The sequence below is a fragment of the Adiantum capillus-veneris genome, chromosome 28 (assembly GCF_014529385.1).
Source record: "Adiantum capillus-veneris isolate H3 chromosome 28, ASM1452938v2, whole genome shotgun sequence".
NCBI classification, from domain to species: Eukaryota; Viridiplantae; Streptophyta; class Polypodiopsida; order Polypodiales; family Pteridaceae; genus Adiantum; species Adiantum capillus-veneris.
In genome coordinates this window covers 28816087-28841813 of record NC_140958.1, presented here as the reverse complement: position 1 = coordinate 28841813, position 25727 = coordinate 28816087, and the positions used below count along the sequence as shown (strand labels likewise).

At 41.7% G+C, this 25727-nt stretch overlaps 1 protein-coding gene across 2 annotated transcripts in view; it reads right to left on the bottom strand.

Moving 5' to 3' along the window:
• Positions 1-10069: 10069 nt before the first annotated feature.
• The window catches only part of LOC147420219 (acyl-UDP-N-acetylglucosamine O-acyltransferase), a 49346-nt gene continuing 33688 nt past the window's right edge, over positions 10070-25727 (bottom strand). The window contains exons 3-4 of one of the 2 annotated variants that reach the window (XM_086503877.1): positions 10587-10775; positions 10070-10501 (exon numbers count right to left, since the gene is read on the bottom strand). In XM_086503877.1, coding sequence (XP_086360003.1) covers positions 10301-10501; positions 10587-10775 — 390 coding nt within the window. In that variant the 3' untranslated portion in view covers positions 10070-10300. Of the gene's footprint in view, positions 10502-10586; positions 10836-25727 lie in introns of both variants that reach the window. The other variant, XM_086503875.1, reaches the window with a different exon arrangement.

Sequence of the window (25727 nt, the reverse complement as noted above, 5' to 3'; positions counted from 1 at the left end):
TGGAATGGGGTGGTTGGAGAATAAGGTGAGAGGAGTGGTGAGTGAGTGAGAATGGGCTCGCTACGCATGCATGTAGTAAGGAAGATAACGAGGTCAGGGATACATGCAAGTATGCTCACTTCTCATACAAAAGGTGGCGAATCCGCACACCTTAAGATGGAAGTAGCAAGATGATAGGAGTATAAGAGGGAGAGAGAGTGTGTGTGTGTGGTGGTGAATCCGCACACCTTAACATAAGCAGAAAAAAAATGGCAAGGAACAAGCATATACCATACTCACAATGAGATGTATCCAAAGCGACACAAAGTATGGCACCAAGATGGAGTGTGTTGATTGCTTGCAAAAGATGAATACAATAGGTAGCGTATGGAAGGAAAATGAGAAGGGAACAAGATCGTAGGAGGCATAATGGAGAGATGGGAGTTGATGGCGAGGAATATCATGAGTGTGTCCACCCTTCTTCTTCTTGAAATTGTGCCTTCAACCCTTAATTACAAGTGGTGTGGAGGTGTGGTGCTCATCTTTTGTGCATGGTGATGGTGATGATGATGGTGCTGTGATTATGTGATTAGGGTTCATGCTACAAGCATGTAGCACAAGAGTGTGTATGGATAGGTGTGTGTGTGTGTGTGTTCTCTCCCCCAAGTGAGCTCTCATGGCCTCCTTATATAGGGAAGGAGGGAAGGATTTAGCAATATTTCTATTTGAGGTGAGTGTCCCACTTTGGTGACTAGGAAAATGGGGTGCATGTGACTGTGGCTCCCATCTTGTCTCCTCATTATTTAAAATACCAGAGTCAATAGAGAGAGAAGAAGAGAGAATGTGGGTAGGATGTAGAGGATAGGAAATATTTACAATAGTCTAGCTTTGGATAGACATAAGCCTATTAGGGAGAGAAGAGAGAGGTAAAAAAATTATAAGAGAGGTTGTCGAAGGTGGATATTTGTTGATGAGGATGGATCCTCCAAAAATGGTGATAGAATTACTCTAGACTAGCGAAGACCTCATTAAAAGAGCCTTGTCTCTTGTAATCATGCTTGAAGACTTGTAGAACCATAGCCATTCTAGAAGGAAGAAAAGTGGGGATGGCCTGTGTGACCATTACACGAGAAAACTGGGGTCCACTACAAAAATCATATCTCCGTGTTCATAACTCCAAAAATTCTGAAAAAAATTGAGCTAAAAGTTGAGATCACGAGCTACATCTTTCATGTTGAACGCTCCTTCAGATTCGGGGTTCTTCTTTACTTAAAAAATTCAGCCAAATAATGTATTATTTGTGGCTGCAAAAGTCTTTTGGTGGTCCCCTTTGAGTGGACTTCTCTCTTGCCTTCAAGTGTAAGCTCCTTCATGTGTATGAAAACATGACCTAGAGTGTTGAAAAGATTGGCAATCATCTAGATGGAGGTATTATTGAAATTTGAAAGTGGGGTTGAGGTTTGAAAATGAAAACTAGTGAATAAAATATTTGGTAGAGTGGACTAATATATATACATGAAAAAAATATATTAGAAAATACTAGAATATATATATATAATATTTAAGGTCAAAAGAGAGATCAACAAAGAAAGCTTACTTATTATGCTACATCGTGATTGATTAGCATAAGTATTATTTATTTAATAAAGGCTAAAACGTTTGTGAAAAAGGAAGAAAAAATCAAAAGTAACTTATATAATGGGAAATATTTTGATAAAAGGGCAAAAATATATGGGGGGGTTCCCATGCATGGAAAAGCTTTCCTCAGTGGCTTACACAAGTGTATAGCTATAGACTTAGGGTTAGTAGCAGTTAGTGATGGGTGGTCAACCACATGGCCATTAAATCTAAAATTCTCCCACTTGATGGCCAATGTGGGAGACCATAAGAATGGAAGAGAACCACGGTTCACCCAATGCCCATCAACTCACAACAGTGCTGAAACTGATGGCTGGAGAGACTTTTAATGAGTGCATTCGTTGTGTTAGAGACGTAGGAATCTTCACTAAATCAAGGCTCTTGTTTGCCAGTCATTCACGACTGAAGTGATAACTCACACCAATTTGTTTCGGTCTGGAATGAAACACTGGATTGTTAGCCAAGGCAATAGCACTCTGAATGTCACAATAAAAAACTGGTGTACATTGCTCCAAGCCAAGATCTTTCACTAGGCGAGCAAGCCAAATAGCTTCTTTGCATGCCTCACTCAATGCAACATACTCTGCCTCTGTGGTAGAAATGGATGTACAATCTTGAAGAACGGATCTCCAAAAAATAGCAGAACCAACAAATGTGTAAATCCAACCCGTTGTTGATTTACGACTGTCAACATAGCCTGTATAATCACTGTCTACAAATCCCTGAATGGATGACTCTCCATGACCATAGCATAATTGTCTATTTGCAGTGCCACTCAAGTATCTGAGAATCGACTTGACAGCATCCCAATGCTTTTTACCACAGTAAGACATAAATCTATTGACAACTCCCAGTACATGTGCAATGTCCGGTCTTGTAGCCACCATGGCATGCATGAGACGACCACAAGTTGAAGCATAAGGAACCTTAGCCATCACAGCTTTTCCTCAGCAGATTTGGGACAATGGTTCTTGCTAGGTAGAACAACCTCTTCTTACAGTCACGAGTAATGTGCATACCCAAAATATGATTGGCTTCACCCAAATCTTTCATGTTGAATTGACTTTTCAGCTTGGTTTTCAAGTCAGCAATGTCCTTCTTGGAATGACCAGCAATAAGCATGTCATCTACATAAAGGATAAGCATAATAAGTTGTCCATTGGGTTGTCTTTTCACGTAAAGACATGGATCCTCATTATTGCGCTTATAGCGTAGGAAACGCATAAATGCATCAAACTTTTAATACCATTGTCTGGATGATTGCTTCAAGTCATAGAGACTTTGTAGAAGCTTACAGACCAAATGTTCCTTGCCTTGTAGCACAAACCCTTTAGGTTGCTGCATATAAATCTCTTCCTCGATATCACAACGTAAAAGAGTTGTACTGACATCCATTTGATCAAGCTCCATATCTTCAGTGGAAACCAAAGCAAGCAACATTCTCAGTATGGTCATCTTGACCACTGGAGAAAAGATTTCCTGGAAATCGACACCATATTCTTTCTTGAAACCTTTGGCCACTACACGAGCTTTGTAATTGTCAATCTTCTTCTTGTAAACCCATTTACAAGGCAATGCTTTCTTACCTTTTGGCAACGAAACAAGTTCCCATGTTTTGTTCTTTGCAATACTAGACAGCTCCCTCTTCATAGCATGTTTCCACTAAACCTTATCATTGGCTAGCATAGCCTCTTTGTAACAAGAAGGCTTGCCACTATTTGTCAGCAAAACAAATCCACGCCTGGAACAAAACGTTCAAGCAGATGTGAGACTCTTTGAGATCTCCGTGGGCTGATCAGAACTTGTATTAGCCTGTGTAGTAAGTGGATCGGAGTTGTCTAGACAGGAAGTGATACATCGAAAAACGTCACTTTTCGAAATTCAACCTCTTTCACTGGTTGTCTATGCATTAAAGACAACATCATTGCTACGAATCACCGATCGACGTTTTGGATCCCATAAACAATAGCCAAATTTACCATCTACAACATAGCCAATGAAGATGCATTTCCTGGACTTAGGATCTAGCTTAGCACGCAACTCCTTGGGTACATCTGCATAAGCTTCACAGCCAAATGTGCGGAGTTTTTCATAAGACAATTTATGTCCTGACCATAACTCCAAAGGTATACGAAACTGTGTGGTGATCTATTGATCAAGTACATAGTTGTGTACAATGCTTCAGCCCAAAACGCTTGCAGTAAATCAGTCTATGATAATATAGACATAATCCACTCTTGGATGGTCCTATTCATTCCGTTCTACAACACCATTTTTTGCAGGGGTATAAGGAGTTGTAAACTCACGCCGCTTAATTCCCCTACTTGAACAAAAGTTTGTAAACTCTTTGGAGATATATTCTCCACCATTGTTTGAGCGCAAAGCTTTCAACTTATGTGTCATAATAATCAATATCTAATTCTCTTAAATGATTTTCTCATATTAAACTGATCATTTAATGTGGGGAAGGCCAGGGGAGAAAAAGCTAGAATATTGGTTAAGCTAGTAGACCGACCACAGTAGGGATCCAAAGGAGGGAAAATAGGGATCCAAAAGGGGGGCCATCTGCAAAAGAGCCATGTGCAACAATGGGCTAAAAAGACCCTAAGGTTCAGCCCATTAAGACTTCCAAAATGCTAAGGTTCCAAAATTCAAAGGTTGTGTCCAAAGGTCAACCCTAGGGAAAATTGGATGCTTTGTGTGTGCCCTAAAAGTCTTTGCACATCCCTACATGGGAGGGGGCGAGCCCTAAAGGTATGGGATGAGAGAGAAAGCCACACACACACACACAGGCTCCCTTTACACGAAGGGAATGAGGGACACATGTCAGCTCCCTAGGCCAGATGCCCACAAGGTGTGCCCAATTTCTATTGGATGACCCTTGAAGTGGACCAATGAAAATTAAGCTAGAGTAAATCTAGTTTAATTAATTTAAAAACATTTAATAAAAGAAACCAATGAGAATTAAGTCTCCTAGAAGACTATTGGGCAGTCTCCCAAGGGGTCCAATGAGCATTCAGGAGCCCCATGGCTTGCCTGATTCCTATTGGCCAGGAGGCAAAGGGGTCCAATGAGAGTTTAGTTTAATTATTTAATTACCTAAAGCTCTCACAAAAGGGGAAAGGGGGACACATGTCAGAAGGCTATCACTTATGCTGCTTAATTGTAATTGGCTTGACTTGGGGAGGACCAATGAGGCTTCAGGAAGAGCATTTAGCAAGAGGGCTCGCCCAAGAGAGAGAGGGGGACTGATTTTTGCAAGACATTATTACACACACACTCACACAAGCTCATGTGTGAAGAAAGAGAAGACTATCTCTTCCCAAGCTTTAATGGAGAACTCATCACCTACTCCAAGCTTGTGAGATAGAAGCCTACATCAACACTCTCTTGGCATGTGGATGCAAATCCAACCAAGAGCCAAGCTTCAATGCATGCTCATCTCCTCTACCAAGCTAATTACTAAGCTAAGCTATGCTACATATGAGTGATTATGTGAGGAGATGTACATCTTTCTCGTAAGATACTCCTTCTTCCTCTCAATCTACTCTCATACCCTGCTAGCTCTCACAATCTTCGAAGGTATATGAGGTCTTGGGTCTGAGAACGGGGATAATTCAAGTTGTGTTTGATTAAGTGTTTTGCTTAGTGCATGAAGCTTCCATCTTCATTGCACTAGCTAGTCTTGAAGGAACACAAAGAATTGTATTGTACAATGTCTCTCTTGATGGGAGAAACCATAATTCAAAGCCTTTTGGAGGGGGGACCGGCTCCATGCAAATCCGGTCCTCAACTGTTGTCAATAGCTTAATTTCTCTCTCTTTTGAAAGTATTGTTGATGCTATCTAACTAGGTGTTATGCTTTTTGTTGCTCTCTCCACCCAAGCACTCTTGTAATTCTCATTAGGAATCTATTATAATGAAATGCCCACTATGTTCATGCTAATTTCCGCTACACATAATTTATTAGGCCATTAAATGTTACATTATGTTTAGACTAAGTTTCAACACTAGATAAGAACTTCTTAAAGCAAGAAAATGTCTCATCTTTAGACTTCATGGTATAGACCCAAACATGTTGTGTTGCATCGTCAATGTATGCAACATAATAAGACGCACCACCATGGGATTTAAAAGGCATAGGCCCACATAAATCATTGTGCACAAGCTCTACAGATTTTCTTTCTTTGTCAAAACAATGTGTACGATGTGTCCGTATTTGCTTTCCATATTGACAGTGCTCACAAAAGGGAAAATAAGAAAATGACAAAGACGATAAGTAGCCCAAACAAGAGAGTGTCTCCATTCCTTTTTTTGACATATTTCATAACCGGCTGTCACAAAGCAACGGTTGGCAACTCGGTTACAGAAAAAACATTGTTTTTATCAGATACATAAAGAGGATAAAGTGAACCAACTTTAGACCATGGGCTATAATAAGATGACCCTTCGCAACACGCAAAGACTGCTGATGAAAAGTGACTTTGTAACCCAAGTCATCAAGACGTCCAACCGAAATCAGATTGTGTGTCAAGGCTGGAACATGACACACATTATGGATGATAAACTTCACTCCATTTTCCATAACCATGGCCGCAATATCACCTACGCCAAGAATTTCACAAGAGTAACTGTCACTAAGTGTAATAGAGCCAATGGTTTCCTCGTATGTAGTAAAAAAAAGCTTATGAGGTGTGACATGCAACGAGGCATCCGAATCAAGAATCCATGTATGGGATACTTCACCAATAACAAGGAGTTCAGCTAGCATATAACTCTGCAAAGATAGAGTTTCCTATGCATCATAAAAGACATCATTATTTTCAGTCAACATATTAATGTCTTGTGCATCACTGTCATCCAGAACTGTTCAGTTCTTCAATCTTAACCGAAATCTTTGGTTTCTTCTCTTTATCATCATGATCTTTGCCTTTACCTTTGCCCTTCTCTTTGTCACGCTTCCAAGTATAACAATCTTTCTTTATGTGATCAAACTTATTACAATAATGGCATTGAACATTGCGGCGACCACAATACTTTGATTTACCATTTGATACATCTCTATGGTCCTCTTTCTTGGACTCACATTGCGAAGAACGACCCTTACGTTGCTTATCATTCCTTTGCACATAATGAGCTTCGCCATAATGTGAGCTAGTCATGGTCTTCTGACGCATCTCCTCTGACAAAAGTGCACTAGTAACATCATCGTATTTTAGCGTACCATTAGGAGCAGAATTACTAACATCTGTGCAAAAGATATCCCAAGAGGATGGCAACAAACAAAGCAAAAAGATTTCTTTCATCTCATCATCCATGGTCATGCGATGTGCAAGAATCTGGGCAAAAGGAGAATTAAAATCATTGATATGGCTGGCAATGCTAGCTAACTCCTTCATACGAAGGTTGAAAAGTTTTCGCATCATGAAAACCTTATTGTTAGCCTTATCCTTTTGGTAAGTGTCACATAATTTATGTCATAAAGCATGAGCAGTTTCGCATTCTAACACTAAAAAGTACACCGACTTACCAAGGTGCAGTCTAATTGTAGACATGCATAGCTTATCAAGCTCCTCCCACTGAAAATGAGTCATGGGCATATCTTCAGTTCGAACCGCATAGGCAATAGGCAACTTTTTCTTCTTTTGGACAAGCACATCATGCGTTTGGTTCTTCCAAAGCTCAAAATTAATGCCATCAAACTTCGTTATGTCATAAATGTCACGGTCTTTGCTAGTAGACATGGTGACAAAACTACGAAAAGATTATGAAAAAATTTCGGCAGTCTCCTTTGTATTTGGGACTATGTCAACCAAAATACGAGACAAAATGACCAAGTATGTCACTCACAAAGCATAAAAGAGGGCAATGCCTCTCAAAAGCACACTGTATAGAACCCAACTGAGGCGCATAAACTATCAAACTAACCATAAACCGTCAACTCGACGTCAAAGCACGTATACCACTCTATACATGTCATATGGCAAGGGCTCATAAGGAATGCTCCAACTACCTGTATCACCAAAGGCATCTCCACATTTGAAAATACTCGAGCTCAATGAAAACCTCATGCTATCGACCCTCAACAATGTAAATTATGCAGCAAAACATATAGCCAAGTCTCAGAAGTGGCTAACATCTAAACCAAGTCTCAGAAATGGCCACGAATATCGTATTAGTCAAAAGATGGCTTCACAAAAGCGTACAATGGCAGTATCCACAAAGATGTACAAGTCTGTCCACGATGCTCAAACAGGTGCCACAAACATGTGCATGCAAAGAAATATTCATGCGGGGAGTCAAACTGCTCTCAAAAGAGCTCAAACACTGTCAAAAGTGCCAACATATGCATGTACGCATAAAAAACTGCTCCCACTAGAACCAGAATATCGCAAACACTGAAACATGTAGCCTGTGAATCGATGCCGATGCCGTAACCAAAGCCGAAATCGAGGCCGAGAAGCACAAAGGAAGCTAACCAAGCTCCTGTACCTGTATTTGTACCTGTAGTCAAAGAAGACAATGCCGTCAAACTCCCACTCTATGTGTGTGTATGAGGCCACTCTGAAAGAGGCTAGACACTCCCGAATGAGGCGTGGGCTCTCATAGATGGAAGAAACTACAACAATGGTATCTGTAATGGCTATGGAAGCTCTGCAGCACAAACTACCAAAAAAGAGTTGAAAAATGAAGCTCCTAAACCGTAGCTCGAATGAGGTTCTGATGGCACGAATGGCTCCGAAAGGGGGTAAAACCGTAGGACACATGAAAGAAACGCTCTCGAAATGATGAATTTGTCAATGCCGAAGTCGGAACCTTGTTGCACTCTTAAAAGTGTGCGCGCGGAAGCGATTTTAGGAATGAAACAGATCTGATATCATATGAAGGAGAAGAGCCGGGAGCACAGCGGAAGAGGAAGATGAATACGCACACACATACACACCACTATAGCTACACACACAAGTTGGAGGAGGAGAACCGACACACACTGTGTGCCCCCTTTTTTCTTCTCTATCTTATGCACTTAGGCACAATACACACTCTACTTTTTGTGTTAGGGTTGGTTCAGACTAGTAGGTGGCGAAAGAAAAATGCAAAGGGGCGTCGATCCTTCATGGCAAAATTTCATTGGTTGAAGTTGAGGTACTCTTCCGCCGGACGCTCCATTTTTCTTCCGACCCTCCCCCACCCCCTCAGAAGAGTTGATGGCCTCTCTCAACCCCCTTCACTTTTTTACTTTTTCTCCTCCACACTGTTCACACTAGGCGGCGGCACATTTAGAAAGGCTTGTTTCTTCTACTGGTTCAATCTGAACCCAACCTTAGTCGCTCACACAAGTGTATAGCTGTACGCTTAGGGTTAATAGCAGTAAGTGATGGGCGGTCGGCCACATGGCCATTAAACCTAACATTTCACACCAAGAACGTAAGATCCACCTCATAATTTTTTGGGAATTTGAATAAGAATGTAATGTATGCTTACTTTAGCCGAGTATATTAAACAAGCAATTGATAAAGAGTAGATTCTAAGCAACATAGACAAGTTCTTAATAGTAAATGTTTTCGCAGAGTACCAAAGTCTAGTTCCTTATCAACAATTAGGTTCTATAAGCTTTCTTGAAGGTTTTCAGGATCATCTATTATGAGTAAAAAGCTTCTTGATATGGGATTTAAAATCTAATTTACCATATCGCTATCAAGTTCATCCAATATCCCAAATATCTCAACTTAAGAAGTTCAATAATACAAATGATGGATCTCTTCTTTATTTATAGAATCTTTGCTACTTTGCATGAGCAAGATTCTACATAAAAAATAGAACTGATTACATAATCATCTTCTTTCTAGTTGCTTGGAAAGGTATTCCATAGGACGATGCTAAATGAGAACCCGGAATTTTAGCTTGCCCACAGTCCCTCTTCCTTGTTCATTAAGAACAATAATCTTTTGAAGGACGAGAGCACTAGGAAATAAACGAGAACAAAAAGATATGTTAAGGGCTTTACTTAGAGAATCAACTTAAACCAAGAACAAGTATGTTTGGGTTAAGGGAATTGATGTCAATGTTTGGCCACCAACCCTTGGCAACCTTGCCAAGATCCAAAGAGATCTCAGTGGATGTTAGAATTGTAGACAAAAAACAAATGCCTAAAGTCCAAAAAGATGCCTTGTTATTTATTGATAAGGCAGATCATAACAGTAGAAGGATTCAGTCATGACTATTAAAAGGTTCCATTTAAAATGCTAAGGGGGTGCCTACTACTCCCTTTTACTCTAGAGAATGTTTTAACATGCCAAACAAATACATAAAGGAAGCTACAAACCATGATCATGATGAATTCACAGGAAGAGGTGATCTGAATCATGCCAAGGAGCTGGCGGTGATATAGAGGAGATCTTTTGCAAAGCCAATTCAAAGTTTCAGAAAACGCAAATACAAATGAACAACCATATCAAGAGATGCTTGCTGGTTAATAAGGTTAAGTTCCTACATCAAAAAAAAGTCGAACGACTACAATCCAAATTTTTGTACCAAAATGAACAGCTCTATGATACAAGGACCTTACAATTACAAGATTCTTTACCTAGAAGAGTTCTAATAATCCATACATCCTGTTTAAGCACTCCAGGCTCTTGTGCACTTGATATGACACCACTTTCGGGACTTCATGCAACAGTTCACTTCACGCCTTGGTGGAGGCAGCAGAGGCCAAAAACTCTAAGCTGCCGGCGGCGTAGAACTCAAGAGACCCAAGAGATAAAGAGATGTTCTTATAATGTGCTTCAGAAACGAATAACAGCCCTCTACATTTCTTGTGCTGAAGTTCAAGATGGTTAATCCATGATCTGCGCGCTTGGATGAGCTCGAGAATCCAGTCAAAAACCTGAACAACATTCCAAAGAATCCACATTCAAAGGTTGAGAAATATAAAGATAAAAACAAGAGAGTTTTTGGTTTTGGCTCAAAACCTGCACGAGACGATATCGAGGCTGCTCTAACTGGTGACCATGAACTTCAATACCAGTTCCCTGACACTCAGGGCAGAAAAGAGGTCCGCAACTCTGGATGGTTGATCGTGCCTTTCCTCTTCGTGGCTTTTTGTTGATTTGGCCTCTCATCCTTGGAGCATCCTTCTTTACTGTTCGGGCACACCAAAACTTGGATTCACAAAGAAGAATCCAATCCATCAAACATGATGTGTGAAACACATGAAAAGCCTGTATAAATAAGAAGCAGAGTCTTTGGCATGTTCAACAAGAAAACTAAACAGAGGCAAATGACTGGAACCCAAGGCACCAGCAACGGAACATATATGCAAAAAATATCTTATTAAACTGAATAATCTGCGGTGAATATCCACACTGCAAAAGTTTCAGAAAAAAATCAGGGAGAAGGCAATAGAAATCGTGAAAATCGAGAGCAGGAAAGCAGACGTGCTGATGCTCCAGAAACCGCAGAAGGCATCAAAACAATGTTAAGGATGTCTATTTAGAAATTATAAAGACAGGCCAGTCTTGCTACTGAGCTTGCATAAGACAAAACTAGTCTAAGTTCCCATGTTTTGGGATCAAAGTTCCAAGGTAGGATCTGTACAACGTACGGATTGTTCATACCATACGGTACATGGATCAGTACATGTGAATCGTACCGTATGTGGGTATGTTGAAAAATTCACACCACCAAATCATACATGCATTTTATCATTAATCACTCTTGGAAGCTCAGAAAATGAACATGAGGGAAGGTCTTATAGAACAAACCTAATAGACTTGTGTATATATAGGAGACTGCCATTTGACTCTTGAGTAATAACTTCACAAAAAGAATTGATTTGCTACATGTGATCATTGGATGTATCATATTTTTCTGGATTTTGTCATTCTAATGGGGCTATGATTTATGTCTACTGTCATATGAGGTACTTCTCCCTATTCATGGTTGGTTCATTGTTTTTCGTAGTTTCAAAATGATGGTATGAAGTCTCGTCTAACATCCATTGTGTAATATAAAGTTTTTGGAGTTTGATGTTGTTGCGCGTAATAGCTTAGGCTCAATTGAAGATTTGTTGTCACAACTACACTTGCGCCACATCGACAAGCTTCTGCTACAGTCTAGCATCCGTCTAAGCTTAGGACCTAGCCTGGCACTTTGTGAGCCTCTAGCACGACATGCATGTCCAGGCTGGTCACAGTTGCATACCCTCTCTTGCAAAGTACAACATTTCAACATATAGACATTTACCGCGTATGAACCGCCTCTTAGCATTGCATTTATTAATAAGTGACTTTTCATCTTCCAAAGTGGGGCTGAAATGGCCACTGCTCGACCCAGATTTCAGTGCCTATTTAGACACCCTTCCCATCAGCGTTTTCCAGCCCTTCAGCACCAGCGTTTTCAGCATGGAGCATCTCAGAAATCAGCCAGCAGTCCGCGTTTTCAGCATGCAGATTTCAGCCCCTTCATCGCCAACTAGTTGCAGACCAGAGCCATCAATCCCTAGTATTTTCAACATTCAGCCATAGCCTCATCTTCGCCGTCGTCGTCTTCACGGTACCAAGCACCAAATACCCGCAGTACCCAGCACTTAGCCTCTCAAATACTGAGTATCCACCACAGTACCCCTCAGCATCTACTGCAGTACCCGTCATTATCTCGTCAGTACTCAGCATCAGTAGCATCAAGTACCCATTTTATCATTCCAACATCTCAGCAATTAGCATCATTGTATCAGCATTTTGTGCAAGTAATAAAGCAAGTATTTGCTCTGTCAACAGAGAAAGGGGGCCCTTGAGGGTAATTGGGACCCGACATGCCAAGTTGTCTCTTTTCTCTCTCTTTGCGTCTCTCTCTCGTTCATTGTGTTCAAATCAGTTCATAGTGGTCTCGTACGGTCCCGTAGGTTTTGTACACATATGACGATGTGCGGTACTAAAAGAACTAAAAAAAATAAAGATGTACAACGATATTACGTACGTTCAAAATTAAAAAAACAAATAATTCTTAAGTCTAAGGACTAGGCCCTTGGGTTTAAACTTTACACTTAAAGAAACTTGACATTTGTACAAATTGCAATTTACTACAATGTAAAGAGTCAAAACTGAAGTTAATGGGCATTACATAAACCAAAATGATAAGTACAAATTCAAGGATGAGCATTACATAGTATGTACTATGTAGCTACTAGTAACAATAGATTTATATATATATATATATATATATATATATATATATATATATATAAAACTTGACATTTGTACAAATTGCAATTTACTACAATGTAAAGAGTCAAAACTGAAGTTAATGGGCATTACATAAACCAAAATGATAAGTACAAATTCAAGGATGAGCATTACGTAGTATGTACTATGTAGCTACTAGTATCAATAGATATATATATATATATATATATATATATATATATATATATATATATATATATATATATATATATATATATGTATACATATATATACATATATGTATAGATATATGTATATACATGTATCTATACATATATGTATACATATACATATATCTATACACATATGTATATATATATAGGTATCTATAGATATATGTATATGTATATATATGTATACATGTATATATATATATGTATATGTATATATATGTATACATGTATATATATATATCTATATATATATATATATATAGATATATATATATATATATATATATATATATATATATATAGATATATGTATATACATATATGTATAGATATATATATATATATATACACACACACACACACATATATATATATATATATCTTAGTCAGCGTCTTTGTGTGATCCCTTTTCCTAGGCATGACATATTGTACGTTGAGCACGTTTCACTCATGAATGAGCACGAATGTATGCGGATTGTTTATGAAAAGCTGAAAAGTATGCATTCAAGGACGTCACATTCCATGTCTCTTCCTTGGCATGACACAGTTGTAGAAAGAGCACATGATAGTATGAGCACCAAGCATGGGCATTTCCGTTGTGAGTTGCCACAGTTGATTGCTCTAGATCGTAAGAGAAAGATTCGATCTCATTGTTTGCGTGTGTGGTGAACGGTTTGGCACTCCGTCTCTTTGTTCATCTACATTGCATGCACAGTCTTTTACGAAGACAAGATTTTTTCCACTCACTTTACATGGGATAGGTATGTTCATGGTTTTGTGTTGGAAATGGTTTCAGAAATTTTCAGCCATGGAGATTCTTGAAGAAGAAAGAAGCATGACTTTCGACAAAGTTGAAGCATTGAAGGAGCCACAGAAGACTTTGTGTCGCTTTCAATGCGGCCCAAAGAAGCAAGCGTTGCAGACCTTTATGAAGTTCAAGTACGGCACGACCCACACATCAGAGTGGGCCGGCGAAGAGTTCCTTCCAAGATTCCGGATGCTATTGGTGATCTCCCTCGACGCCATACAGTTTGGTACCAATACCTCACTTTGAAAAGGAGGGGATGTCACGTGACACATCCAACCCTATGTGTCCGCGGACAAGCTATAGCACGACAAGGGTTCTGTCAGTCCAGTCAATCTAGATTAGCAAGTGTTCTGACACTTTTTGTGAGTCTGTTCGCAGACCGTGCATGTCCAGACACTTAGCGTAGATGCATATCCTCTGGTTGCACACAGCATGATCCTAAGCATTCCCATCAGAATCCTTCAGGGAAATTTTCCAGTGCATTTAGCCTTTTTTCCGTATTTTTGACATTTTTCACTTATTATTTTTAAGTGACTTTTGTTGGAAAGTAGGTAGGGCAAATTGAGTAAGTTTGTATATAAGCAAACCTAGACTAGCACTAATTGGCAAAAGAGGCAACAGGAGCACACGCTCAACAGGCACCTTCTCAGCAAAACTCCCCAAGAGACCTAGCGTTTTTGGAGCAGCCAGCCAGGCGTTGTCGGCATCCAGTACCTAGCGTTTTCAACAGAAGAAGTCCAGCGTCTTTGCATTGAAGCGACCTGGCAACAACAGATCAGCCTAGCGTTTTGCCTAGCAAGACAACCGGCGACAACAGAGCAGATTTTCAGCCCTAGCGTTTTTGCATTTGCATCACACCCTGGTGTTTTGCAGATTCTCCGTGACGGAACTTCAAGAAACCCCAACGTTTTCAGTTTTCAGCCCTTAAACACCGCAGATCAAGTCCCGAACCTCGCAGATCTCACCTTCCCGCAGCACTTCCTCGCCGCACGGTCAGTTTCCGCAAGGTTTACAGTTTCAGCCCGGAAACGCAGATTTCAGCATCTCTATTTTCAGCGCGTCGTCGTCGCATCGTCGTCATCGACATCGTCCCCGACATAGAGTCAGAATTCAACAAATAAAGATTTGCATATTTCAGCCCTTAGCGTTTTCAGATTTCAGCGTCGTCGTCCTCATCGTCGGCAAGTCCAAGCATTGTAGAGATTTGTGCAATCATAAGTAGACTGCTCTCGCCATAGAGAGTGGGGCCTTCGAAGGAGGGTTTTACGTCATCTCTGGTGTCGTATTCTCTCTCTATCTCTCAGTCTCATACACTTTCACGCACAGTGTCCATTCACTTTGTTTGTGATCATTGCACTCTCTCATTAAGAACGGAAGGCTCTCCCTTCCATAAGAACAAAAGGAACCTTGAGCACAATTCGGAGCACTCATCTTGAGAAAGTTCAAACATTCATTTCCGTTGCACCTTACATTGGTATCAGAGCTTTGGCAGTGTTCTGTATCACTCAAGGAAAGAATCACAAGAATTTTTTTTGCTTGTTGCGGTCGCACGAACCTAAGTTCGCTTGGGCGTGTCGATTCCTAATCGTGTTTTGAAGAGTGACGGGAATCCCAGGAAAGAAGGGCTTGTCCAACCTCCCCTTGTGCCTCTTTTCACTCATTGAAAGCGGACCGTGCACTTAGCGGCCGGCCAATCGATGTGAGGTGGGAAAAAGCAACCTTGGTGTGATCGCTAGGCCGCCAAGGGATGCACCCACGGAAAAGAGCAGAACTCCGGTGAAGAGAAGATCCTTCTCAAACACAGATTGCAAGCAAAAGAAGACCCTCAAGAACCACAAGAACCCACGACTTCAGAATGGTCATCACTCGAAGCAGAATGGATACTTCGCTTGGAGGTGATGAGCATGAGAGAGGCGAAGAAGAATTTTCCCCACCAGGAGGTTTTTCCAACCCTTCCCCATCTACGCCAAGGATTGCACTAACTCCTATGGAGGCTTTCGACAAGAGGATGATTGACAGGAAGTTAGAAAGCGAAGAAAGAATAGCAGCCAAGCATGATGATTTGAATGACAATGACAAGCATGATGATTTACATGATGATAAGCATGATGAATTGAGTGATAATGACAAGCATGATGATCAAGATGTGATTTCTCACAAGCATGATGATTTGCATGAAGATGACGTGATTGTTCACAAGGATTATGGTTTAGTTGATGTTTTTTCTAGCGAAGCTAACCTCATTGCAAATTCGATCAAACACGAAGAACCAGTCTTGGCTCTCGAGTCGAGGTCCACAGAACCCCCACAGGAAGCTTCGATCAACCACGACGAACCGATCTTGGCTCTCGAGCCTAGGTCCAAAGAACCCTTACAGGAAGTATTATGTGTTCGCATGATTAGTACGCACGCATTGTTTGAGTGTTTCATTCGTGATCGTTTCCTGTATTTTAGTCAACGTCTTTGTGTGATCCCTTTTTCTAGGCATGACATATTGTACGTTGAGCACGTTTCGCTCACGAATGAGCACGAATGTATGCGGATTGTTCATGAAAAGCTGAAAAGTATGCATTCAAGGACGTCACATTCCATGTCTCTTCCTTGGCATGAAACAATTGTAGAAAGAGCACATGATAGTGTGAGCACCAAGCATGGGCATTTCCGTTGTGAGTTGCCACAATTGATTGCCCTAGATCATAAGAGAAAGATTCGATCTCATTGTTTGCGTGTGTGTAGTGAACAGTTTGGCACTCCGTCTCTTTGTTCATCTACATTGCATGCACAGTCTTTTAGGAAGAGAAGACTTTTTTCCACTCACTTTACATGGAATAGGTATGCTCATGGTTTTGTGTTGGAAATGGTTTCAGGAATATTCAGCCATGGAGATTCTTGAAGAAGAAAGAAGCATGACTCTCAACAAAGTTGAAGCATTGAAGGAGCCACAGAAGACTTTGTGTCGCTTTCAATGCGGCCCAAAGAAGCAAGCGTTGCAGACCTTTATGAAGTTCAAGTACCGCACGACCCACACATCAGAGTGGGCCTCGTGAAGAGTCCCTTCCAAGATTTGGGATGCTATTGGCGATCTCCATCGACGCCATACAGTTCGGTACCAGTACCTCACTTTGAAAAGGAGGGGATGTCACGTGACACATCCAACCCTATGTGTCCGTGGACAGGCTACAACATGACAAGGGTTCCGTCAGTCTAGTCAGTCTAGATTAGCAAGTGGTCTGGCACTTTTTGTGAGTCTGTTCGCAGACCGTGCATGTCCAGACACTTGGTGTAGATGCATATCCTCTAGTTGCACCCAGCATGATCATAAGCATTCCCATCAGAATCCTTCGGGGGAATTTTCCAGTGCATTTAGCCTATTTTTGACATTTTTCACTTATTATTTTTAAGTGACTTTTGTTGGAAAGTAGGTAGGGCAAATTGAGTAAGTTTGTATATAAGCAAACCTAAACTAGCACTAATTGGCAGAAGAGGCCAACAATACTCCCCCCATAAATAACCACAAGGGTCCGGGCCATGAGTAAAAACAACAATACTCCCCCCCTAAATAACCACAAGGGTCTGGGCCATGAGTAAAAACAACACTTTTCAATCATTCAATACTCCCCCCGCAAATAACCACAAGGGTCCGGGCCATGAGTATGAACAAGCATTCTCAAACATCTTTTCTCACTACTCCACCCGGGAGTAAAATCACCAATCATTGAAACGAGTATTAAAACAAACAATTCAAATCGGCACCAAGACAGGTTCAAAACAGATACCATCCATTTCAAACAAATTCCAAACAGGGTCACCAAACAAGATCAAATAGATTTCAAACTTTAAAAAGCAATCTCGACATCGGTCGAGCTCAAAGAGTCGCCCGACTTTCCATCTTGGAACCTGCAAAAAAAATTAGGGTTAGGTTCATTGTGTAAGGTCGTAGCCGAGCACAACATGGTCCGTCAGCTCTTGGGTAGACAGTGTTTTTTTGGCGGCGATGGTAGTCCCAAGATAGCAATCGCACTGAATCTCCAAAGTCATCTGCTTGTGAGAGACATCTATTGAGAGATGTCGAAAAATTTCAAGTTATGATCTGCTAGGGTTTCCATGGCAAGCATTCCAGGATACCCCACTCTGCCAAAAGTTGCACTCCGAAGGAAGATGTCAAAAACCATCTAACTTCGGGCAAAAATTTTCTTGAAAGCTTGCCAAGTACTTGGAGTATGCTGCTTGGTAGCTATCAACATCTACATGGCACTGCCTCTGAGAAAAACAGTGACTTGAAACAAATATGGATCCTTCTCTTGCAAGTGATCTTAATTGGCTTATGCCCTGTAAGACATGAGCGGTGAAGACGGGAGCGCGCCCAATGCGCGATGAAGTAAGGGTGGGAGTGGCTAATAAGCCCGGGTTGGAGGGCGAAGATACCTCGAATAAAATTCCATGAATAGCTATGTCTACTCTTTTGTAGGACCGGTATGTTTTCAGAAAAGCACACGCTTGATGCTCAAATACCATTGTCACAAGGCAGGCACCACGTGCCAATAGAAAAGAACAGAATGAGCAAACTTTTAGTACTTCAATAACAACTGAACTGAAAGAGAGAGACGACGCGTGACACGGAGTGGCAGAATTCCACCCTAGAGAGTATTGGCCTTGTCACAAAAATACGGAAGCGTAAACTGACGTTTAATTGCACTTCAAATACTCAAGAGAATTAAAGGAAGAGAGAAAACTTGACACTCCATTGGGGACCAGAAGATGGGCTGGTCCCCCCCCATAAAAAGAATATCTTTATTACTAAGGGAGAATCTTTACAAGCACAGGAACGGGGCATACGCCCGTCCTCTATTCTTTCTTCTGTTCTGTTCTGACTACTGACTGAGAAAGTGTTTCCACTTTCTTTCTGCTTAGGGGATTTCCCATCTTCTGCGAGACTGGTTGGAAGCTCTCAAAAAGAGAGTCCATCTTCCGTTATGTGTTGCCTTCATGCTCATTCATTCATGCATCGAACACAAAAGAGAAACAAGCAAAATGCACACGCACATGCTTGCTGTAATTTTCTGTACATAACCTGAAATTCTTACCTGTGCACACCCCTACGCCGAAACAGAGGTCTTCTTCGCGATGGAATCGCGCCAAACTTGGTGTAGACTTAGGATAAGGAAAGAGAAGAGAATTTCTATGGCTGATTTGCTGAAAACAGCCCTAATCGAGGTGATTAGGGGCTGAAAACAGAGAATTACAGCAGCCGCACTCTGCTAAGAGAGCGTCTACGGCAACTTCTCGCGATGAAACTTCACCAGAAGGTGTCTATGACTGTGAGATCCCTTGTTCTTGACAATGGGAGCACAAGGCTACCACATATGTCGCAAGGGGCTGCTCTCAAGCTTCAATGGAGGGCTCCACCGCGTAGAGCACGCTCACATTAGGGGGGGTAGGTGCACTGCCAGCCCTGAAAATGGGGGAGGGGGGGCTCCTAAATAGCCATCAGGGAGAGGGGGCGCTAGGAAGAGAGAGAGGGTAAGAGTGAGAGTGAGAGAGAGTTAGTTTGCATTGGTAAGTGTGCCACTTGGCACACTTACTTTAAAAACTTAAAAACCATTCAACTTTTGACTTTAAAACTTCTAGCTCATTAATAAAAAAAAATGTGCAACTAACTAACAACTGCTACCAATGATTCTTTTATGAGAACACCAAAGGTCTGCCGGCGCAATGCCGCACAGACACTGCACCGCCTTTACCTGTTCACAGTTGTCCGGCCACCCACTCGGGCACGGACCGTTAAATTTAATTTAACGAAACTTACCCTAAGGCTTTATTAGCTTTATTTGCCTTAGGGTCACTGTTCTAAGGACCCCATCTCATTCATGTGCTTGTACTGACGCGCGTATTTTTCTGAGCCTAAAATCTGAGGCTACTGCTTACCCCTTTCTGAAGACCCGATTTCCCAATCACTAGGGCTTCAGGGTAATTTCTGCTAAGGTCCCTCTGAGGTGTTCCAGCCCGCATTTAGGCTCACCAGAGACCTTAGAACTGCTAGGTCTATTCTGGTGTGCACACAACTAATTAGATAATTCTTTTCTCGTAAATAAATTAATTATTTACAAAGTCTGACTTAGTTACATCCCTCTTTGTTCTAAACAGTTGACCTCAACTGTAGAGCGTCAACATAACTGTGCAAGATGTCAGGGTAGTCCTTGAGATCGGACTCAGTCATCCACTTTGCATCTAAAGGAGTGTAATTCTTAAACTTGACTAAATACTTTCGATGTAGACTCCCCGACTTGAGTTGTCTCTCCGAGTGGTGTATTATCTGTTCAGGTTGAAGGATTTCCTCAGTCTCTTCGACTTCTGGAGAATCTTCTTGTACGGGCGCCACTGGAGGAGGTCCAACATATGGTCGGAGGAGACTGACATGAAAAGCATTGTGGATGCGCCAGTGAGAAGGCAAATCCAATCTGAAAGTCACATCATTGACTTTATCTGTAATTTTGAAAGGGCCGTAGAATCTATGGGAAAGTTTGACAACTTTCCCTTTGCCGACCCGCTTTTTCAATCTAGCTTTCTCAAACCGAAGCAGGACATATTGTCCTTTTTCAAGATTGAGATTCCTTCTGTGCTTGTCTGCTTTTCTCTTCTGTTGCTCTTGAGTTCGAAGAATCGCTTGCTTTACTTGTTGATGGGCAATATCAATATTGCGCAGAAATTCATCTGCGGCGAAGATGTTTTCTTTGGTCACCATAATAGGAAGTAAGAGTGGCTTCCCATAAATAATTTCGAAAGAGGCTTTACCAGTTGAGGAATGTATGTTATTATTATACGCAAACTCAACTATTGGTAAGTACTGTTCCCATTCGGATTGTCGTTCCGAAACATAGCACTTGAGGAGATCTAAAACAGTGGCATTAGCGATTTCGCTTTGACCATCTGTTTGAGGATGATAAGCTAATGAAAAATCAAGCTTAGTTCCCAAGTTTTCAAACAATGCCTGCCAAAATAGACTAGTCATGCGGGGATCTCTATCGCTGACAATAGTCTTTGGCAATCCATGGTGTTTAAAAATCTGAGCTAGAAATATTCTAGCCATGTGATCAGCTTTGATCGTCTTCTTTACTGGAAGAAAATGAGCTTGCTTACTGAATCTGTCTACGATAGTCCAGATTGCATCATTTCCATTCTTGGATCTAGGAAGATCCGTAATAAAATCCATGGCAATACTTTCCCATGGCGTGTTAGGCACAGGGAGCGGCTGAAGCTTGCCATAAACTTTATGTCTGTCATATTTCACTTTTTGGCATACTAAACACTCACGTACATGTTTTTCAATGTCCGCACGGAGTGTTGGCCAAAAGAAATATCTTTCGAGTGCACTAGTGGTGGAAGCAATTCCCCGATGCCCGGCATAAGGAGAATTATGTGCTTCATCCATCACCTTTTGTCGTAAAGGCTGAGCTATGCATATTGCTTGTTGACGATAGAGTGTATTATCCCTGATAGAATAAGGTGGCTTTGAGTGACCAGCTTGAAGATCTGCCCAAATTGTGGCGAAGTCTGGATCTTGAGGATACATCTCGCTGAGAGATTCTAGTTCCTCATGATAAATTGTTGTTAGTGCATTGATCTTTGGACGCCTGGAGAGAGCATCTGCAACTGCATTCTTTGTTCCAGAAGTGTGTAAAATCTGAAAATGAAACATTGAAAGAAAGTTGGCCCATCTCATCTGCTTTTCTGATAACTTTCTCTGTGTGAGAAAGTAGCGAAGACTTTGATGATCTGTCTTGATAATAAAATCAGCTCCTAATAGATAGTGTTTCCAAATGGAAAGAGCATGAATTACTGCCAGTAGCTCTTTTTCGTATATGGAGGCATGCAACTCTGCATCTTTAAGGCGCCGACTTTCATAGGCTATCGCGTGACCCTCTTGGTTCAGAACTGCTCCTACACAATCTCCAGATGCATCGCAGTATACCTCGAAAGGTTTGCGAAGATCAGGGATGGTAAGAACGGGTCCGTGACTGAGTAGATACTTAAGCTTTTCGAAAGCTTGTTTTTGTCCAGACCCCCAATGGAATGGAATCCGCTTCTTTGTCAGGTCATGGAGGGGACCTGCTATCGCGGCAAAAGCTCGAATGAAACGCCGATAATAAGAACAGAGGCCAAGGAAACTTCGTACATCATGTACTGTAGTTGGCGTAGGCCATTCTACAACTGCTTGAATCTTATCAGGGTCCATTCTCACCTGGTTGTGAGATACTATATGGCCCAAATAGTGGATTTCTTTTAGAAAGAACTCACTCTTCTTAGCATTCACAAATAATTTGTGTTTGCGTAATTCTTCAAACACTAAGGCGAGATGCTTATAGTGTTCGTCTTCCGTCTCTGAGAAGATTAAGACGTCATCAAAGAAAACGCCTGTAAAACTTCTATATGAGTAGAAGATTCTATCCATCATTCTGTTGAATGTAGCTGGTGCATTAGTGAGTCCAAAAGGCATCACTAAGAATTCATACAACCCGAAGGTTGTTCTAAATGAAGTCTTATGCACATCCTGAGGAGCTATGCGGATTTGATGATAACCGCTCTTCAAGTCTATACGACTAAAGACACTTGCTCCTTGTAACTTGTCAAGAATGTCGTCAATCCGAGGGATTGGAAATCGATTCTTGATTGTGATCTTGTTTAGAGATCTATAGTCTATGCACATGCGGAATGTGCCATCCTTTTTCTGTACTAGCAAGACAGGTGAACAATATGGAGAAGTACTAGGCCTTATTAAGCCCTTCTCCAATATGAACTAGCAAGACAGGTGAACAATATGGAGAGGTACTAGGCCTTATTAAGCCCTTCTCCAAAAGTTCGTTAACCTGCTTGAGAATTTCCTCTTGCTGCATTAGACTAACTCGATAAGGGGGCTGATTTGGAGGAGAACTTCCTGGGATCAAATCAATGGTATGATCCTCAGGTCGCGAAGGTGGGAGTTCATTTGGAAGTTCATCTGCAAAACAATCTTTATATCTTTCTATTAACTTAAGTCTTTTTTGCTCTAAAGAGGAAGAAAGTTGTGAAACAGACACATCTCTCTCTCTTGCAAAAATCAAGTACGCTGAAACACACTTTTTCATTTCTTTCTTGATGGCAATGTGGTTGGCGATAGGAATACGCCAATCACCTGCATCTGCAAGTACAAGATACTCCTTTCCTTTATGAGCAAAAGATAAGGTTTTCTGAACATAGTCAAGAATGGGATGCATCTTGTAGTGCCAAGGCATTCCCAAGATAACATCGCATCCTTCAAGTGAAGCTAGTAAGAAAGACTCTTGATCCTTGTAGTCGTCGACCTTTAGATTCAACTTCCCTATGATTGGAGTAGAGTTTGAGTTCTGCCCTTTGAAAGCAGATTGCGCTTGAATAGAGACTCCGAAACGATTGGGCTGCAGGTTCAGGTCGTCAACTAGCTTGGTAGAGATGAAGTTGTCTGTGCTACCAGGGTCAAACAAAATAAGAGCCCGCTGGTTGTTGATACTACCCCATGCTTTGAGAAGAGCTCTTTCTTTTCCATCCTTGGTTGTATTTCCCTGTACATCTGGGACTGCATTGGAAGAGGGTGGTTGTGGAGGTTTGGTAGGACAGTCACCCTTCATATGACCAACTTGTCCGCACTTGAAGCATCTTCCTTCACTAATGTATTTTCGCAACTCAGCAGGAGAGAGATATCTCCCTTTCTTGGGCTGATTTGGCTTTGCTTCTGCTTCGGAGGCGGTTCTTTTCTTCTTTTGAGAAGAAGTAAGAGAGGTAGGCTGCTCATGGAGAGCCTTCTGCTTAGCATGGTAAGTGCTTTGCTCCATCTTCCTGGGAGTACCCTTGTCATGTATTCCATCAGCTATGCGGGCTGATTCCATAAGTATCTGCAAGTTACCTCGAGGGTAAAGCTTCCTAGCCTTTTGCAAGGCTTCATGCAAACCTGCTTCAAACTTGCGCATCTTCTCCGAATCGTCAATCTTCTTGAATGGAGTGACTTTCAAGAGAACGTCCCAAAACCTATCCATAGCGTGGAACAGTTTCGTTCTCTGACAGTGAAAGTCGATCCCATTCTTTCTTTACCTCTTCCTCATAGTCTGGAGGAAGGAACTGTGCGTAGAACTCCTTCTTGAAAGCGGTCCAATCTTGGGGTTTGCGATCTTCCAGGATAAGGGTTAACCACCAATTGCTGGCGGTGCCTTTCAGGTACAAACTAACATGGCGAAGCTTGGATCTTTCTTTAAAATTCCCTTCAGCAAATGCAACTTCAAATTGGCGGATGAAAGCCAAAGCTTTGTCATTATCACGCCGTCCATTGTAGGTGTCGAATTTCACATCTTTATCTCCCGACTTGAATGTTTTCTGCCTGTGGTGCTTCTTCTTATGGTGCTCCTTCTTTCGATGCTTAGACTCCTTGGGGACAGGAGTCCTTTCCCTTGAATGTACTTCTTGCTGCGACGGATCGTCGAGAAACATGTCTTCCAGAGAAACTATGTCTTCCAGATCCTTCATGAAAGAGAACTGAGGGGAATCAGGGGGATCCTGCTCTTGAACTTTTGGATTAAACCGCACATGACGTTCTGGAGATTTCTTCTGCCTCTCGTGCATGCGGGAAGTTCCAATCAAAGGATCTTTTCTTGGTTGTGGCGCCTTTGGGTTCTGCGGGATTTCTCCCGACCCCATCGGCATTTTCTCCTTCCCTTTTTCAAGAGTATGGAGAATCTTTTGGACTTCTGGATGGGAGAGAGCTTTCTGCAACTCTTCCACCTGTTGTTGAAGGAGAGATAACTCTATCTCGCGTCCTCCCATTTCTGCAGTCTGCCAAGAGTCGTTAATCCCTTCAAGAAGAGAGAGAGGACCTTGCTCTGATACCACTGTCACAAAAATACGGAAGCGTAAACTGACGTTTAATTGCACTTCAAATACTCAAGAGAATTAAAGGAAGAGAGAAAACTTGACACTCCATTGGGGACCAGAAGATGGGCTGGTCCCCCCCCATAAAGAGAATATCTTTATTACTAAGGGAGAATCTTTACAAGCACAGGAACGGGGCATACGCCCGTCCTCTATTCTTTCTTCTGTTCTGTTCTGACTACTGACTGAGAAAGTGTTTCCACTTTCTTTCTGCTTAGGGGATTTCCCATCTTCTGCGAGACTGGTTGGAAGCTCTCAAAAAGAGAGTCTATCTTCCAAAACAGCTCATCGGAAGCTCTCACAGAGGAGAGTCCATATTCCGTTATGTGTTGCCTTCATGCTCATTCATTCATGCATCGAACACAAAAGAGAAACAAGCAAAATGCACACGCACATGCTTGCTGTAATTTTCTGTACATAACCTGAAATTCTTACCTGTGCACACCCCTACGCCGAAACAAAGGTCTTCTTCGCGATGGAATCGCGCCAAACTTGGTGTAGACTTAGGATAAGGAAAGAGAAGAGAATTTCTATGGCTGATTTGCTGAAAACAGCCCTAATCGAGGTGATTAGGGGCTGAAAACAGAGAATTACAGCAGCCGCACTCTGCTAAGAGAGTGTCTACGGCAGCTTCTCGCGATGAAACTTCACCAGAAGGTGTCTATGACTGTGAGATCCCTTGTTCTTGACAATGGGAGCACAAGGCTACCACATATGTCGCAAGGGGCTGCTCTCAAGCTTCAATGGAGGGCTCCACCGCGTAGAGCACGCTCACATTAGGGGGGGTAGGTGCACTGCCAACCCTGAAAATGGGGGAGGGGGGGCTCCTAAATAGCCATCAGGGAGAGGGGGCGCTAGGAAGAGAGAGAGGGTAAGAGTGAGAGTGAGAGAGAGTTAGTTTGCATTGGTAAGTGTGCCACTTGGCACACTTACTTTAAAAACTTAAAAACCATTCAA